Source organism: Mastomys coucha, unplaced genomic scaffold (genome assembly GCF_008632895.1).
Source record: "Mastomys coucha isolate ucsf_1 unplaced genomic scaffold, UCSF_Mcou_1 pScaffold11, whole genome shotgun sequence".
Classification (NCBI taxonomy): Eukaryota; Metazoa; Chordata; class Mammalia; order Rodentia; family Muridae; genus Mastomys; species Mastomys coucha.
The window spans coordinates 23,682,021-23,700,728 of record NW_022196893.1 but is presented as its reverse complement, the minus strand read 5'-3'; the positions used below and the strand labels follow the sequence as shown (position 1 = coordinate 23,700,728).

General features: G+C 42.3%; 1 protein-coding gene across 1 annotated transcript in view; it reads right to left on the bottom strand.

Annotated features, from left to right (window-relative positions):
* Nucleotides 1–18,708, bottom strand: part of Pdzrn4 (PDZ domain containing ring finger 4) — a 161,458-nt gene that overhangs the window by 18,275 nt on the left and 124,475 nt on the right. Inside the window, exons 4-6 of the mRNA XM_031353315.1 lie at nucleotides 11,854–11,952; nucleotides 9,248–9,310; nucleotides 2,786–2,887 (exon numbers count right to left, since the gene is read on the bottom strand). Of these exons, the coding sequence (XP_031209175.1) occupies nucleotides 2,786–2,887; nucleotides 9,248–9,310; nucleotides 11,854–11,952 (264 nt within the window). The remainder of the gene's footprint in view (nucleotides 1–2,785; nucleotides 2,888–9,247; nucleotides 9,311–11,853; nucleotides 11,953–18,708) is intronic.

Sequence of the window (18,708 nt, the reverse complement as noted above, 5' to 3'; positions counted from 1 at the left end):
TTTATCACAGCAACAGAAAGCAAACTAGAACATGCGGATTTCCTGGTGTCCATTAAAGCCTGCACAGAACTTAGAGCGCCTTAGACACAACCATACACCAGACATACGGACAAGCTTCTCTGCCCTCGTTTTTCTTAATGTGGCCCAAGTAAGGTGTCCAAGTGACTACGCTAACTAAGAATTCTGTATTCTTTAACCCTTTATTTTGAGCCATGAAGCGGTACAATTTAACTCTAAACAAAATTACCTCAAGCTAAGTCTGTTTACTTATAAATGCCGCAAGGACTGTTGTTTTGTTTGTTTGTTTGCTTGTTTTGGTTTTGTGGTTTTTGATTAGCAAAGCTAGAATCTTTCTGGTGATTATATCGGAGTAGTCTTCTGAGGGTTAAGTGAAGTAGAGGGAAAGCTGAGGACAAGGTAGAAATGACCCTGTCACCAAGTCACCATCCACAGGCAATGACCCTCTCACCAAGTCGCCATCCACAGGCACCTGTGTGTCTGTCTTGGAGGTTTGAACACGTAGCACAAGAGGAGCAGAGGTCTCCTCATTGCCCCCTCTGCCCTGATGCACCTCCGCATCACTCATTCCGCTGCAGTCCCTGCACTACCTGAGCTGAGCTGCCAGGGAAGGAGGGATCCCCTTCGCAGGACAGGTGTGTATCTGCACAATGTAGGTCATTCGTAGCATTGTGGAGAACAGAGTGCAGCGACTCAAAGGTAGTGGCTCCAAGGGTCTCTGAGAGCCCTCTCTGCCCCCATCTCCCCAGGGGACTTAGGGTAGAAAAGCAATATCTTTAATGGTCTGAGGAAGAAAACGGGCAGGAAATGAAAGAGAGGTGACACGGAATGAAGGAAATGAGTTATTTAAAAATATTGCACAGATGCACAATACGGCCTCCGGCAAGCACATAGATCATTTCCAAGAATCTGGAGAGTGTTTGAAACATTTTTAAACACGTTAGGAAAAGCACACCCAAAGCGTCCCCACTCTCCCTGCATGAAGTACACAGGTCCACGATACACAAGACATACTGAATTTGATAGACAAAGATAGCAGATGGAAAACCAGGATTTGTTGTCTGGCTTTTCTTTTCTCAACCTTAGCATGTACCGGGTAAATTCTATTTTTAAAGTATGGTGTTAAGACGAATGTTCTTGGACGATCTTGCTGAAAAGCCAATTTTCAAAGCAATTGTGTCTTTTCTAGTCATAGGGAGCCTCTTTATTTATTTATTTATTTATTTATTCTTTCAGGACCAAGGATGAAGGCAAATCCTGGTTCGAGTAGGTAGCACATTGTTCTGTGACATCCGTGATGTCTGTTATTACATGTGGGAAAAGTCTGATTTGACGATTCACTCTCCAACATTGACTCTTTCAGGTGCTAGTTCGGGAAGGTGAGCCAGATAGTCACCTTCTGCCAGGCTGGTGTATATGCCAAACACTAGCAGGGGCCAGTCTTAAAAACCATGACTATCTATTCTCTCTCTTGTCCATTAAGGCCAGGCTGGAAATGCTTCAGTTCTAAATTCATGAGTTTCCCCAGCAGCTACCTGGACAGACAGAAAATTGACTTATACCTTTCTACAACATGGATGGCCAGATTCGTGTCAGATTCCTATGAATTTTGCTGATCTATATCCCTTTAATTTTTTTTTCTTAAGGTAATGGCATTGGGAAGATCATTGACTCGGGACTATTCTAGATAATTGGTACAATTTCCAATGTATTTAAACATTCCAGACTGCCGTATGGGCTCATTTCTTCCCACGACTAAGACCTCAGGTGTATAGCTTTACTCTGCTCCAGGCTACAGCAGACTTTATGAGAACCATTTAGCATGGTCAAGGGCATAAAGGAAATATATGCGGAAAGAGCCATCTTTTATAGCCACTGTATCCAAGTCTGGACACAGTCTGACACTGAACTCTACTTATTCAGTGGAATTTATAGAGAGAATGTAGTTACTGAGTCTGAAAGGTATCAGATCAATAACCTAGGAGACAAATGGTGACACAGCTAACTTCCCTCACACTACTGACAGGTGGATGGGACAGTGACAGCCTTCTGTCCTTTCTGCATTCGATGGGACATGAGAAGTATGTGAAGGGAGACGCCAGTTAAGCACCTTTCTCTCATCATTACCTTACCTTTATTCTGATGACATTGTCCTCTGTCAAGATATAAAAGTATTCCTTCTGAAGCCTTTTTGGGAGGGAGCAGTTAATTTTTTTTTTTTTTTTGTCACATTAGCTATGAAAAAGAGCTCACATCCTTCATGGGATTACACCATAGATGTTTCATTTGATAGAATTATTTTAGGAAGATTTAAGATGATAGCTACATATGCTAATATCATTCTCATTAGTGAATCCTTCGTGATGCCTTAATATGCCAATTATGTATTTTAGATGGAAGCCTAAAGGAAGGGTCTACACAGAATTTTAAATAATCTGTAGTCAACTATGTCTCGTTTGTTGATCCATTTCAATAAGTACCAAGGGGGGGTGGGGGAGGGGAAGGGGAAAGCGGGCTCCATTTCGTGTGTTTTAAATTTCCCCCTAAAACTGAATATTAAGCTGCCTTTCTGTGGAGTCTCTAGCAGAATATTTTGGGTAAGGTTGGGCAGTGAGGATCAAATTTTACAGAATTTTCTATTGTTTCATGGGTTATAAAGGCACCCATGAAAGTGATTCGATGTCACCTAGCAGGAACACATGCACATTCATTCACAAACTTGGTGACTATAAAGTGTAGCCTCAAGATCCCCCCTCTTTGCTCGGACCTGCATGTCGGGCCTGGCGATGAGCAGCACAATTCTCTTACACTCATCGCTGGAGAGCAGAGCCACAGCCTCTTCCCGGTTCTGGATGTCTTCTCCATTTATCTAGAGAACAAATGAAAGTGGCACATTAGTTTCTATTTCCACAATGCTGCACACAATAAATGGCAAATATCAGCTCATTTATGGTGAATGTATGGACAACGAAGCTCCCACAATGGGCTCCTCGTCACCCCTCCGTGGAACGTGCCTTCACTCAATTACACGCGTGCTGTAAGAGCCATATCGATCCCTGAAGGATGGTGGACATCACAGGAAGCAGTTATGTTCATAAATGTCCAACCTGCGCCCTGGCAACATACATCTAGCCACACAATTAACCAGCCCCTGACAGGTGACGTTCATCTTTCTCCGCTCAGAGTAATGGAAGTGTCACTCTGAGATAATAGCGCTGGGGAAGCGGCCAGCAGTTCCACAACTGAAATCCGTCATGCTGCACGCTCCCGGGAGCCAATTAGAGAACTGCAGACTGCCTCTGAGCAGGCTGCTCTCCCAGACCGCGGCTGACCCGGGCTCGGTTAATCACTTCAGATGGGTGTGAGGCCTGACTCAGTTGTCCAAACATCGGCTATCTCCCAAATTAGTCTAATCCAAAGGAAGAACAGCAGCTCTTATGGACCCGGTTCCCAGTGCTGACTCCTCCTAAGGATTGCCCATTTGCTCTTTCAACAAAACACATGCAATAGAACAGATATACTCGCTATATTTAAAGATTGGCATCAAGTAAAATTGACTTTACAAAAGGAGAGAGAGAGAGAGAGAGAGAGAGAGAGAGAGAGAGAGAGAGAGAGAGAGAGAGAGAGAGAGCAACCTTTAGTGAGCATTTGATTGTGCAGGAAGAGAAAATCCTACAGCACTCAGGCTTTCTTGGGTTCTAAAAATAGAGTAAGCATCCTTCAGCTACATTTTCCTGTCCAGGTGCACTTGTCTTTAACTTAGTATATTTTCTTCTCAGATGTTTAAAAAACATTGTTTTACTGATTTTCTCAAATCTATAAAGACAATATTTTTCTATTGCTAGTGTAGTATCAAAATATGTGGAAATTTCAAACACAGAAGAAATTCTGCCTAAATGAATCCTAATTGTGTAAGTTAAACAGAGAAGACACATGGATGGCCATGCTAGCCAAGTTTTTTTTCTTCCAGTAACTTTACATTTTCACTCAGAGTCTCTAGGATTTTCAGGTCTCTAGGATTTTGGCTGATCCACAAGGACAAACAGGTTTGCCACAAACACAAAACCAAACCAAAGCAAACAAAAAACCAAACCAAAACAAACAAAACTAGCCAAAGAATTTCACTTTGGAAAACAGCAAATAATCCTTATTCCTAACCCCTTATTACAGGTACTTAGGAGAGTAGACCTCAAGTGGAAAACAAGTCATACAACCTACAAGTATGTTGTACTCTTATCTAAGCAGGTACCACCTTTACTTCTTGCGTGTCTGTGGATAGATGCCCCCGTGCTCATGGGTGGGTTTCGTGTGTATTTCTTATGCCTATTTCTCAAATAAACCTTGTCCAATTAGGACTATGGTTTTTAAAGACTATGCTCTTTACTTCCTTTGAGCTAAGGACGTTTAGTCATTTCATGACACGTCTTACTTTGTCTGCAACTTATAGGTCTACCTGTCAGGCTTACTTAAGCCTGTCTCAGCCTGGACATACTTAATGGGAAATGTTCTGTGATTTCTGACATGGCTAATCTCCATCTTTTTTTTTTTTTTGGCCTGGGATTTAATGCTCACTACGTTCCTGTCTAGCGTTAATTCAAACATATTCGAACTTTCCCTTCCTAACCCAGTTTCACCTGCTATTAATCCTGCTCCTCGCCTCTACTATCCTCATGTTGCTATCACGACTGCTGATTTCGATTAGATGCCCATAGTGGCCTTTACAGAGGGTCGTGGTAGAGGGCTTAGCCACGTTCCTGCCATAGTAGCAGCTCATGTTCCCACGGATGCCCATGTTGCATTATTAAACTCACTATTTATACCTTTAATCCCCATGTGATGGCAAACTTTAGCCTACCAAGGAAAGAAAACAGAATCTGTAAACACTCAAAGCCATAGTAGTAGGTCTGGCTCTGTCTAGACATGTATTTATTTTAGAGGTGGTTTTTAACTCTTAGGAAGCCACCAACACCGTGTCTTTTTTTTTTTTTTTTTTTTTTCTTCCCAGTCTCTCTGGCTGGCACTCTGCCTTCTTCTCTACAAACTCACAGCAGTCTGAGTTTGGGCTTCTAGGATTGCCAGTTTAACCTAATGCATGGGTTGTGGAAGCTACTCGCCTTCAGGGTCATGTGTGGGATGAGATGAAGCCACCAGAGAAATTTGCCACTCAAATATTATTCGTTTTTATTCTTTTTCAAAAGAGGGGCCACTTCAGTCAACTGGTTGGTAGATTTCGGTGTGGTGTGCTTAGGATTTTAGTCGGATGCTCAAACAGATATAGAGCAAGAAATGCGGCTATGTATTTCAGCAAAGAGTTCTCTCAAAGAAGGAAAGATCTGAGGCAGGGAATCAGATAGAGCTTTCAACCTTCAGCTGCCTTTGTTCCTGAAATAATGGCTCGTGGTTACGGGGCTGCTAGTGGGAAAGAAGCTTGCTCTGCTGGAGGCCACCAGGAAGACATAAAGCATCATAGAGAGAAGACGGATGGCCGGTCCTGTCCCCCTCGGCCTCCTGAAGGACTTTTGGCTTAAGAAAGAAGGGATGGGAGCCTTGAGGAAAATAGTATGTAGATTGTGTTCAAAATGAGATTAATCTTTGTAGATAATTAGATGCAGACCTTGTGTTTTCTGTGCATCAACATATGTAAATATTCAGTTCAAAATGGGTATTGTTGGGGCAGGGAAAAGTAGATATTGCCTTGATCCTGGGGAGATAAATGAATCAAAAATATCTCACTTTAGGCGTGATCTCCTAGGATAGGGAATGTGTGGACAAGCATGCCCACAAGTCTATAAGTGGCATAATATGGTTTTTTTTTTCCTGCTTCAATGTAGCACTATTTAGGCTTCAAAAGTATTGCACCTGAGACAGATGGACATCTTGAAATGTTGGCATCCATCCTATGGCATTTAAAAGGCAAAACCCTAAGCACCTTGGGCAAAAGAAGGGTAGTGTGTTTTGTGTGTAGTTAATAACAAGGGGAGGAAAGGGGTAGCTGGGGCTAGAAGAAGAATCAGGGAAAACTGCCATTCAAGGAAAGAAAATGAACATCTAGGAAGATATGCCATGAAGCATACAGCCCAGAGAATGCAGACAGCTCACTCCAGTTCTTTCATCCCATCGTCCCTCTGGCAGAGCCTTCACAGGAAGAATCCACAGGCACCTGGCTGGCCGGCACTTTGGCCAGCATCGTATCAGCCTGCTTTCAGGGAGTCTTCTGTGCTTCTTACTCCAAGGAGACAGTGGGACACAGTACATTCTCCTGCCAGGAACTGGTCATTTGTGTGACATTTAAACCTTTGCAGTTCTGACTCCAACATGCCTTCCTTGACTCTATACATTTCTTAGGTGAATTCCTGGGACAAATTGGGTCTAAGCTCTTGTCAATGGCACAGTGGATGGAACCAAGAAGCACTTTGTGGGAGAACATATGAGAACTGGAAATGTTGGAGAGAAGCTGTCTCGTAGTTTTCCTTGTGCTGTCTACTTGGTGTTGTCTACTACCCATGAGTGAGTGTAGTGTGTGTGTGTGTGTGTGTGTGTGTGTGTGTGTGTGTGTGTGTATGTATGTGTGTGTGTGATTTGTCCCATCAGGAAGTCACCTGAGAAGTCTATGATATGCTAAAGAAAGAAAATATTACCTCTGCAGTGAGGACAGGGCCATAAATACACTCAACTTAGTTCATCACAATAGACACAATAGTCATAGTTGACCCAGAGAGTTCATTTAAATAGAAGTTAACCAGGAAACCTTATGGCTAAGAAGCAGTTCCTCTGTTTGTTCCATTGCCCTCTCCCTGGGAAAGGAGTCATTACTTGTACATTACAACGTATCCCATAATCTCCCCACCAGATAGATGGGAACTATTTGTCTGTGGATACAATTTTTGTCATAGTTTTATTTAATATAATTTTACCACCATCCTTAAGACACTTTGTTTCTTATGTGTATGAGATAAAATTGAATTCTAGGCTTTTTTTTTAAAATGTGATGTGTGTGTATTCATTTAGTTTGCTGTATTTATCACAGAATATAAAGCAATCTGGCAAAAACACCATTTATCAACCCTGCCATTGCATCTTCAATGAACTAATTCCATTAAAGAATTCTTTATTATTCTCTAGGCATTTTTCTTCACAAATAAATCTGCATACAAAATAGCTAAGAACCTAGAAGCTTCAAAGTACACTGTCTCGTGGAAACACATGCACCCCATTTCTATCCAGTTAGCCACAGAACTAAAGGATATAATTTTTTCTAAATGTAATTTTTAAAACCGTGCTTGCCTAGGGGATAGTGGTTAGCTGGAAAATTGGGAGGGGCCAGGTGATGTTATACTGGGAGCTAGAGTTGTAAAGGATGTATGGTTAGAAGAAGGGGTGAGAGCTGACAGAGAAGCAGCAAAGAAAAATGATAACGTGTACATTTACTGCATCACAAGCGTGGCTGAATAGGACATTTACTCTGAGGGTACAAAACCTTCCAAGCTCTTTAATGCTGAACACCTTATTGTGTGTGTTAGCACTTAATGACCACAGACAGCCAAGAAGTCACACTACTTCAGTGTATTGTGGATATTAATAAAATGATGATATACTTAATAGTTCATTTTATTTGAAAAATACAGCATCTGACCCTTCCAATATCTATATTCAATGCCAACTTAAGTTGGATACCCTAGCAAAGCTTCTCTATAGATTTTCTTCATCTGTCCTGAACGCCTGTTTCATTCATTGATGCCTGTGCTTGTGCAAGAGGTCATGTGTGTGTGTGTGTGTGTGTGTGTGTGTATGAAGATGGTGAATACCTGTATCAAAAAATGCCCCATCTAGATTTCCAGAGAGATATTTTATTCCCTGTGATGTACCCAAAAACGGGTACAGTTCCATTTGCTTAACTACAGGTCACCATCATAAGTCTTACTGTACTGCATACTCTTGAGGTTTTCTGGAAACTGCTTGGACCCTAAATCGTCACTAACTCTTACTTTTCATTGTTTCCTAACCTTGGTAGAGGCTCATGGGAAGAAAGGATCTGTGGTATCAACCTAAGCAAAAAAAAAGAGGTATAAACAAGATGGAGGTTAACAAAGTTGTCCTCAGGGTGCCAACAGGGTGACATACTAGGTAGCTCAAGGGCTCCTCCATCATGCTAAGCTGTTTTGTGGTCTTCTGTGCGGGCTGCCATCTTCCCACTTAGACAGAACAGGGTTCCCCAAGTGGATTTTGGATATTTTCTGAAGCTCAGAGTTGTAGCAGAATGTCTGAAGAAGCATTCCCTGAGATCCACTAGAAGATGAGGGAACCTCTGGATCTGCTTCCACATCTAGAAGTAAGCTACTACATCTTAAGTCTGCACCCCTTCAATTGTCCACACTAGCATTCGTCACTCAGTTTCACAACTGTGCCTACGAACTCAACTGAGCAGTTGCACTTGGAGGTTGATCTGGACATTAGACCTTTCGTGGAGTCTTCCAGTCACACTTTATGACCAGGACCCGGAAGGGATGTCAGGAGCTGAAGCAAATTTAGGGCAGAGCCAGTAGCTTCCTGTTAACTACCACCACACTGTGAGACTCTTTCTAGCCCTGTACCTCCCTCTGATCTCCGACCATTTTATCTTTCTCATTCAACTGGAATGTAAATCTCTCTCTCTTTTCTTATTTCTCTATGGAGAAGAAATCGGAGCCCTTCCATCTGGCCTTGGCAGCTCACTCTCTAGTCATTGGCTACTGCTGGTTTGTCCTTCTAGACTTTCGTATAGCGAAGGAACACACAGAACCATGTTGAAGTAGTTCATTCTGCAAAGGGTAGCCATTGGGATTCTTAGGAGCTGCAGCTACTGTGTACCAGTCATTGGTCATTTCTCAGCACTGTGCTAAGCACACTCCACACATCTCATGGGACCTTTGCAACAATAGCAGGTTAAAGCTCAAGATATGAAAATGGGCTTGCAGTGAAGGAGGGTAAACCGTGTGCGGAAACCAGTAGAGGAGTTGGAAATCGACAGCCTCCAAACAGAAGCCGTATCTCACTGTCACTGAATAACTCTAGAGAAATGGTCCTGCTTTTACTTTCAAACTGCTTAAAATGATAGCATTTTGTTTTATAGATGATAATATGCAAAAACAATGACAAGCTCTTTCCCCTCCAAGGTTTTACAAGAAACAAGATAAAATGAAAGCCGTTAGATGGCCTGTGGGAAACTTGAGGAAATAAACATGTCACGTACTTGTAAAATACGATCCCCTTCTCGAATCCGGCCATCCTTGGCAGCGATGCTATTTGGGTCAACCTGTAATAGAGAAGGCATACATCTCCAGGGCCATACAATATCCTTCTGAGAGCTTACAATGTCATTTTAAAATATATTAAGATATTGTAGTTTTAGACTATATTGGCTCAGAATTCCCGATTAATTCACGACAGGGCATGAGCCATTTTTTCCTTGGTCAAAATATTCATGGCTCCTAAAGCTAAAAATGAACCACTTTAAAGTTAACAACAATAAAGTGAACTTGGCAGAGCTTCATCTGCAGGGCATTTTCCCATCCCTTTCTGCTCCATCCCTTCCTTTCCTTTGCACATTGTTTCAGTCGTTTTTGAAGCCCTCTTGTCAGATGGTCTTTACCTGACAGAATGCTGTTATGATGTCAACACCGGGACCTTTCTGGACCCAGGAAATTTACAGTATATAATGTGACCGTAAATAATACTGGAAATCTCTTAGGAAAGCTGACAGATCTCTTAAGCCTATATTTATTAAAGGGATTTCGGTCTCACACGCATATTATATTTAAAGATATCTTTAATCTATGTTGTTCAAGAATTAAAAAAAATCTGTCTAAACATCCTGTTACTTGGTACCACTTTCCATAGAGTGCTAATTACATCAACTTTGCATTATTAGAACAAATAGAGATTTAAAGCTCTACTAAGACTGCTGCAGCATTTTAACAGCCCAACCCTGAGCAATGGCTTTCAGTTCCTTGAGGCGGTTTTATCTATCGCGTTCCTGTGATAGTTCCAAATCATTGGTATAGGCTGGTTGAATCCAAGCTCCTTTTCTGAGTTAAGCGTTTCAAAGGCTGCACGCATGAGGTTGATCTGCTCAGTTCTAACATCATGTGTCATTTCCTTATCTGGAGTCCCAGTCAAACACTGGGAGTAAGAGGCGGAGTCAAGCGCAAAAGGCCCCATGGTTGTATGCAGGCAGTATAAGGGCAAGGCTTTCCAACTGCACAGGTTTGGTTCCTGTGGCCTCTTTACCGTCTCTAAAAAGAGAGGTTTCAAGTCTGGTAGACTTAAATACCAAGCACAGACTTACCAGAATGCAGAGGAATATATTACTGATTTGCGTTCCTTTAAAAGTCCATCCAACACATGAAACTTTGTCTTTCAAGCTTAAAACTAAATCAAACCATAAAGCTGCCTGTCTCTGTATACATTACAGAAAAGCTTCTGTATTGCTTGACTCCTCCATCCCTTTGTAAAGAGGGACACTGGAGTCCTTCATTTTAAAGAAGCAGCCAAATTAATTTTTTCACTGGAGAGTTTTCCATGTGGGAAGAGACCAGCAAACAGATAAGGAAATATACCGTTGTATATTTTCAGAGTAAAATGAAAAAGAAAAATACCCCTCTAGATTTTCAGAGTTGTTTTGCTCTCCAAGTGTGTTTGTGGCTAATCTCTTGAATATTCTAGGCAGCTCTATAGAAAAGTGTTGCACCTAGTGTCGTCTAAGGTGCTGTTTTAGCCCTATGGCTATGAAAACTTGGACTGCAGAGAACACTAGCATTTAGTTTGCCTCATCCTTACAGACATATCTGCAGGAGATATGCTTTGTCATATGCATATCTTCATGTTGACTAAATGATACGTATGGGTCCTCTAATACATGATGTGGCTGCATGGTTTTGGGTGTTTGTGGGCATTCTTACAGTGAGAGAGGGAGAGGTATCTTTGGGACCCTTTTCATCCTATTGGCTTGCCTCGCCCAGCCTTCGTAAGAGGTTTGTGCCTAGTCTTACTACATCTTGGTAAGCTGCGTTCGGTTGATATCCCTGGGAGGCCTGCTCTTTTCTGAAGGGAAATGGAGGAACAGTAGTGGATCTGTGGGAGAGGAGAGGTGGAAGGAGGAGTGGAGGGAATGGAGAATACAGTCAGGGTGTATTATAAGAGAGAAGAAATATAAAAAGTCTTTCTAATTAAAAAAAAAACCCACATAGCTTTTGTGTTTTTTCTAAGGTGATGTACTTTTCCTGAAATCTATTGTAATAAACTGCTTGACAGTCTTTCAAGCTAACACTAAAATGGTGACTCAAATGTAGTGTTTTTTTTTTTTTTTTGCCTCTTGAAAATGATCTTGTGGTTGAATAAAAGAAATAGGCGATACTTCTTGGGTATTTAAATCTATTAACCCCACCCACGGAGTAAAAGAGGTGATTATTATGCCTGCTAGCTTAAAATAATTAGCCAATACTGTTGTTAGCAGTGTATAAAGGATGCAATGGAATGGAAGGACAAATGTTTGGGGAGCAGGGCTGAGCTCAGCCTGCTGCCGTCTTATGGGAATTTATTCAAATTGATACCATGTTACCACTTTCACACTTTTTCCTTGCTGGGATTCTGCAGGGAAGGCCTCCACACTAAACAAGCTGATGATAATTGCGTTACTTGGGCAGCATAATTTGCTTCCCTAATTGAAAGTGGCAAGAGTTGGAAGGCAGCCAGTTCTTCACACTCAGGCCTTGGCAAAGAGGCTTCCCTCCTCCTGAGCCCTTTCAAGTCCTCCTTCCCTTCTCCTTCCTGTCAGGTCTTTGCAGGGGCATCTCTTACCTCGCTGACATAAATGCCCGTGTCCTCTTCATCATCGGTTCGGTAGCAGACTGTCAGGCCCAGCTTCTCTTGACTGCTAACACGACACAGCTCAACCTCCTGAGGGAATGGCATGCATATTGAGACATTAATCTCAGAGTGGAAACTCAAAAGATGTATTTTCGGTCACTGTGAGGAGTTTTAAACATCATCGTCTGTCTAACATCTGAAATTAACTTTTGTGACCACAGCATTGAAATTTTTCATCAAGTTTTTGTTTTGTAGACTTAAATCATCATCACTTCAAATGTTCACTTTGTAGTTGGAAATATGCAGAATCACATGAAACTTACGCACACCAAACTGCATAAGTTATTAGGTTGGGATTATAAATATCAAAGAAAGTAGCAAAGCTTTGTAAACATCGTTACAGAATTTCTGTCTGTAATGCAATACAAGCACATAAGTTTGAATGACAACAACAAGGCTGCACTGAATTGTTCTATTAGTTCTTCCTTGAGTTTTATACAATGTGATAAGAAGCAAAGGCTTGTATAGGTCAGGTCAGATTTTTCTATTATCCTGCAGAAACCCCCAACCTTGGAAAGAAATGGGTTCATCCAGCTGAAGGGAGAGACATCAACCGCCATACAAGGAGGGGAGAGGCAATGATTCAGAATACAGCAGTGTGCGAACAAGAAAATACATTCGGCGACAGGCCCTGGTAAGGGCCTGGGAATGGCAGCTCCAGGTAATGTGGACTGGATCTATTTCCTGATTTATGGTCGGTAAAGTAATAATAAATTTCAGTCTCCTATAATGAAATGGGCTTGTGCCACTTTTGGATGCTGACTGGGATAAATCACACAATTCCAAGTGTTAAAAAACAGCAGCTGTAATCCTGGGAAACTTGTTACTACTGTGGAGAAGGGAAGACGTACCACTAAGTAGTCAGCGCAGGGAGGAGGGCATGATTTGGATGGGAAGCCGGGCTCTGGGCCTCAGCCCTGTGGAGCTGGGCCCTCAGTGCTTTTGGTACCACCTCTTCAAAAAACAAGAGCGTCATCGTGAGCGCGGCCACTGCCAAGAGGGGTGCTAGCATTCCTGCCCAGTCTTTCCTTGTCCGCATACATTTTTGTAAAAGCGAACCCATATTTAAGAAGTCCTTCCTTTTTTGATAGGAACTGTGTGTGTGTGTGTGTGTGTGTGGTGTGCATGTATATATAAAATGATTATGAAGCTGAATAACATAATGATGTGGCCATATAGGTCTGTTTCCCCCAAATTGAATGTTGAAATCCTAACCCTCGAGGTGATTGCCCGATTAGGAGGAGGGACCTTTGGAAGGTAGGTAGGTCCTGAGTGGTAAGACCGGGAAAGAAATGAGTACTCCTGTGAAGAACGGGGCAGAGTGCATGGTTGCTCTGAAGTATGCGGGTCACAGGGTGATGGTGCCCTTGGTGAGAAAATGGGCCCAATGGGAAACCAAACTGCTTCTGCTTTCATCTTGAATCTCCCAGCTCCAGCTCTGAGGAACGTGTCTGTACTTTATGAGTCAACTGAAGTCTGGTGTCTTGGTACAGTCCACAGAACAAAGACAGCAAAGCCCAGCTTAGCTACCCAAGAGCTGCTACACTCCACAGAACAGACGAAGACAGCAAAGACCAGCTTAGCTACCCAAGAGCTGAGATTCTGGTGCTAAGTGCAGAAAAGGTCACTTGGCTGTGAGCAAGAGGGTGTGCTTCCCACGGCATTCTGCAATGTCTGGAGAATTTCCCTCCCTTCAGTTAGCATAGCAGAGGTGTCCTGGTCACTGAGGGAAAACTGTCGTTTTAAAGGATGTGCTATAAATTCTGGGTAAATCCTTAAGGGGGACATTTACTATCATAAACTCCAGTGACCAATAATTTCATAGCCAAGAGCAAATGAAAAACGGAAGGTAGCCTTCTACCCTGAGACAAGTGTTGCAAATTAGTACAAAATGAAACCACAAGATATGTAAGTGTGCAGAGGCATGGTAAGCTACTGTAAAGGCTTTTACAAAGGAGCTGAACAAGAATGCTGGCCAACATGCCAAACTGGATGAAGAAAAGGCCCCGAGGGCTCAACCTACACAAAGAGGAACAGGCAAATGGGAACAGGAGAGATGGTCCCCAGGAAAAGCAAACCAATTGGTTCTTTAGTGCAAATGTTCAGCTCAGTATGGTGGCATACATCTTTAATCTCAGCACTGGAGAGGCCAAAGCAGGCCTAGGCAGCCTGGTCTACATTGTTAGTTCCAGGATGGCCAGAGCTATATGGTAAGACACTATGTGAAGAAAAATAAAACCCAACAAAAACAAAAACAAAAGAAGACATAAACACAAGTAACATTATATGGAGAATTAACTATGATTGGGCTATATTTGATTGGGCTACATGTCTAGGACATCATTTTCTGAGACAACACACACCCTCCTGTGTGTGTGTGTGTGTGTATATATATATATATATATATGTATGTATATATGGGGGGGAGGAGAGGTAGAGGTAGAGAAAGGTAGAGAGGAGAGGTAAAGAGGGGAGGTAGAGAGGAGAGGTGGAGATATATATGTATATGTATATATATGTATGTATGTATGTATACACACACACACACACACACACACACACACACACACATATAAGAAAAAGAAGCCATAGATTTGAAGGAGAAGTTATGTGGGAGGATTTGAAAGGAGAAAAGAGAAGGGAGAGACATTGTAATTAAATTTCAATCTCAAAAATAAACAGTGACTACAACAAACCAACCAAGCTGTCTGGGGAGCAAAAAAGGAGGGAAATCTGTCTGTCTCAGGGCAAAACAGGACACAAGGACTTCATTGATCACCCAAAGGGGAAACACATACACCAAGCAAGGGTCTCCTTCAAACTGACAGCTTGCTCATAGCTCTGGAGGCTGACAGTCCCTAACTACACCTGGACTGCCAGGAAGGAGTCACAGCTACAATCGGCCTCTTCCAGCAACAGGACAGCGGACAGGCAAGCCTGCTGCCCAAGAGTCCTCTGAGGACACCTGGATACATTGTAGAGAGCTGCCTTAGCTCTTAAATCAAGGCTATCAGCGGTTCTCAAGAACTTCAACCATCTCTCCAGAGTTAAGGAAGGACGTCTCATGTCTGGGTGGTGGTGGGGGAAGGCACTTGCATATGGATATGCTTCTCAGTGTTAGCACAGAATGCCTAGCATTATCTGTCCACTTTTGGGTGTCTGTCTAGGAGAGCATAGCAGAGTGCTGTGCCGTAAGTTTGAATGAATCTATTAACAACAGAATCCCTAGAGCTACCCATAAGCAGCTACCCAAGAATTCAAAGGAAAAAATACTAAGACCTTTAGGTATTTTTTTTTTCAAAATTTTCGTACCTTTGAGCCTATATGAAGAGTATTACAATTGTCTACCTAGTCTACATGTCTAGGACATCATTTTCTGAGACAGCACACACCCTCCTGTGTCTAACTGCCTGCGTCGGACTTTCTGCACAGGTGTTTTAGGCTTCCCATTTAAGCATCCCACCATGGGAATCTGGTGTTTGCTCTGAGCTTCTGTTCTTACAGGTGTACTTGAGAAGTAAAATTGATAAATAAACCCTTTAAGAGAGTCCTTATTATAATGCATGCACAATGTGGTGTAATGATACAATTTTAGGAAAATTATCTCTTGACTTCCAAAGATCAAACTTTTGCCACTTTACAGCAATTCCATAATACACCATGCACATAATAACCTGCAGTCCTACTGTGCACTCAGCCTGTTTAAAGCCAACCTTCCTTTGAGAGGACCATGGAACAAACAACCTTACTATGCCTTGGACTACCTAGACAATCAGCTTTTATAACCTAGTCTGACACCTGGCTTTACTCTTTGGTTGTACACTCTGCCATATCCCTGCCCCTGACTTTTGTGGGTGTGTGTATGTCTCTGTGTGGTGGTAATCATTTGCTGGAGGCAGCCAAAAGTTGAAAGCAAACTCAATGTAAACACCTCCCGTCAACGTTGCAAACAATGAGGACGTACCTTGATGCCATGTGTGCTGTGGTGTCCTATTCTTCTATGCTTACTGTACATTTTCCTTTGTAAAACTTAAAAGATTTCCATAACAAGTCCCTCATTCCTTTCCTAGTCCATGTTTTCTGGGCTGTTCAGTAAGTACAGAGAAGAGCCTCCTGTTAGAGGTAGAAATAGTAACAAGCAGGAGGATATCGGAGAGATGCACACAGTAGACAAATCACAGATAGGCCAATAAACCATGATCTATGGGAAGACAGGAAGAGAAGGAGAGAAATACAAAATTCAGGCTTGAGCTCAGATTACTCCAAGATACGATGCTATGTTTTCATCCCTTGGTACGACATCCTGACATGCTGATGTCTCTGGTTATCTTTAATGCATTCACTATACAAACTGGGGCTTGAAGGATGGTTCAGGATGCCGCCTTCTCTTCTAGAGCACTCCTGTTTGATTCCTAGTTACCCACTGGGTGACTTACAACTGTCTGTAGTTGAAGATGTGGATCCGACACTTTCTTCTGAATTCCGTGGGCAGTCCTATGTGTAGGCAAACACTCTCACACACAAAATAATAAAATGATTTTTTAAAAGATCATGTAAAGATTCAACAGAGGTTAGTTCATATCACCACGAGCAGAAAATTCACAGCTTCCTGTGTGTGCATGCACATGTTCATGTGTGTGGATAGGTGCTTGGAAGCCAAGGATGATGTCAGTCTATTCCTCCATTGAAAAACATTTTTTTTAATATTTATTTATTAAATCTGTGTGTATTGGTCAAAGTACAATTTGTAGTAGTTACTGCTCTCCTACCACGTAGTTTCAGGGGATGAATGTAGTAGGTAGTCAGGCATGCAGTTCACAAGCTTTGCCAGATGAGCCATGTTTCCAGCTCCGCCTTTTTGAGTTAGGGACTTTTACGGAGCTAGGAGTTTGTTGATTGGTGAGGCTGGATGGAATGTAAGCCCTGGGAGTGTTCCACTCTCGATCTCCTCAGCAGTGGGATTACAGGCAGGTCTCAGTGTGCAGTGCTTTATACTTATATGAGGGCCGGCACTCCAAAATCAGGTCTTTGAATTTACAGGCTAAGCCTCTTCTCTCCTGTGCTGGCTCCTCAGCACACAGTTTTAATTCATGGGCTGAACTTCCAGGCTTAGAACTTCAGATGCTGAGGAAGGTCCAGGTACGATTATTTAGATATCACAATTTACAAGTGGGAACCCAGCACCACTGTGGGCCTACAGTGCTTCCTGTAGTGGCTGCACAATTCACACAGGTTCACGGAAGCACGCAGTTCATAGTGGAGGTTCTTGTAGTTGTGTGATAAAGCCACTAACCAGCAGCTTCTATAATATGCTGGTTTGAGGCCAAGGGTAACTGCAGACCCAGTGAGATGGATCTGCAGCAGAAGTTGCACCCAGCACTCCTTTGGAGGTCCCAGGCTGGCTTCTGAAGAAGTGCCTGAGGTAACACACGCTTCCTGCGTCTTCACGCTCAGCTCTCCGACTACCAGGAGTTCATTTGAAACCCATAAAAGCGAAAAGCTACTGGCTCCTTCACAGACAATTCATGGACGTGTGCAAGCTTCAGGCCTCCTGCTCTGATGCAGACAGCAGTGCTGATGTCACGTATGTCATTGTGGCAGCAAATGGGCACCTCACATACCTGGCACAGCCACGTTCACTTGTACATAAACATGTGTCAAAAATTCCATGTCCTGGGAATGGATAAAATTTCATAAAAAAAAATTCAAAGCATGGCATCCATTCCTGTGAGAATTTACTTGCATGGAGATGAGGAATGGAAAAGATTAGAATTAGAAGAGCTTTGTGTAAAAATCCTATGCTTGGGACAAGAATGAGCCATTAAACAATAATCTTCTCATTTACTTAGATCCACTATGTTTTTATTAAAAAGAGAGGGAGACCCACACACCTATGGTCACTAGATCTTTGACAAAGGAGCTAAAACAGTCAAGTGGAAAAAAGACAGCATTTTCAACAAATGGTGCTGGCTCAACTGGCAGTTAGCATGTAGAAGAATGCAAATCGATCCATTCCTATCTCCTTGTACAAAGTTCAAGTCTAAGTGGATCAAGGACCTCCACATAAAACCAGATACACTGAAACTAATAGAAAAGAAAGTGGGGAAGAGCCTTGAGCACATGGGCACAGGAGAAAATTTCCTGAATTTCACCACTTAGCTTACACTCTAAGATCAAAAATTGACAAATGGAGCTTCATAAAATTACAAAAGAGACTGTCAATAAGACGAAACAGCAACCCAACAAATTGGGAAAATATCTTTACCAACCCTATATCCGATAGAGGGCTACTATCCAATATATACAAAGAACTCAAGAAGTTAGACTCCAGAGAAACAAATAACCCTATTAAAAAATGGGGTACAGAGCTAAACAAGGAATTCTCAACCGAGGAATACTGAATGGCTGAGAAGCACCTAAAGAAATGTTCAACATCCTTAGTCATCAGGGAAATGCAAATTAAAACAACCCTGAGATTCCACCTCACACCAGTCAGAATGGCTAGGATAAAAAACTCAGGTAACAGATGCTAGAAAGGTTGTGGAGAAAGAGAACACTCCTTCATTGCTGGTGGGATTGCAAGCTGGTACAATCAGTTTGGTGGTTCCTATGGAAATTGGACATAGTACTACCAGAGAACCCAGCTACACCACTCCTGGGCATATACCCAGAAGATGCTCCAACATGGAATAAGAACACATGCTTCCACTATGTTCACAGCAGCCTTATTTATAATAGCCAGAAACTGGAAACAACCAAGATGTCCCTCAACAGAGGAATGGATAC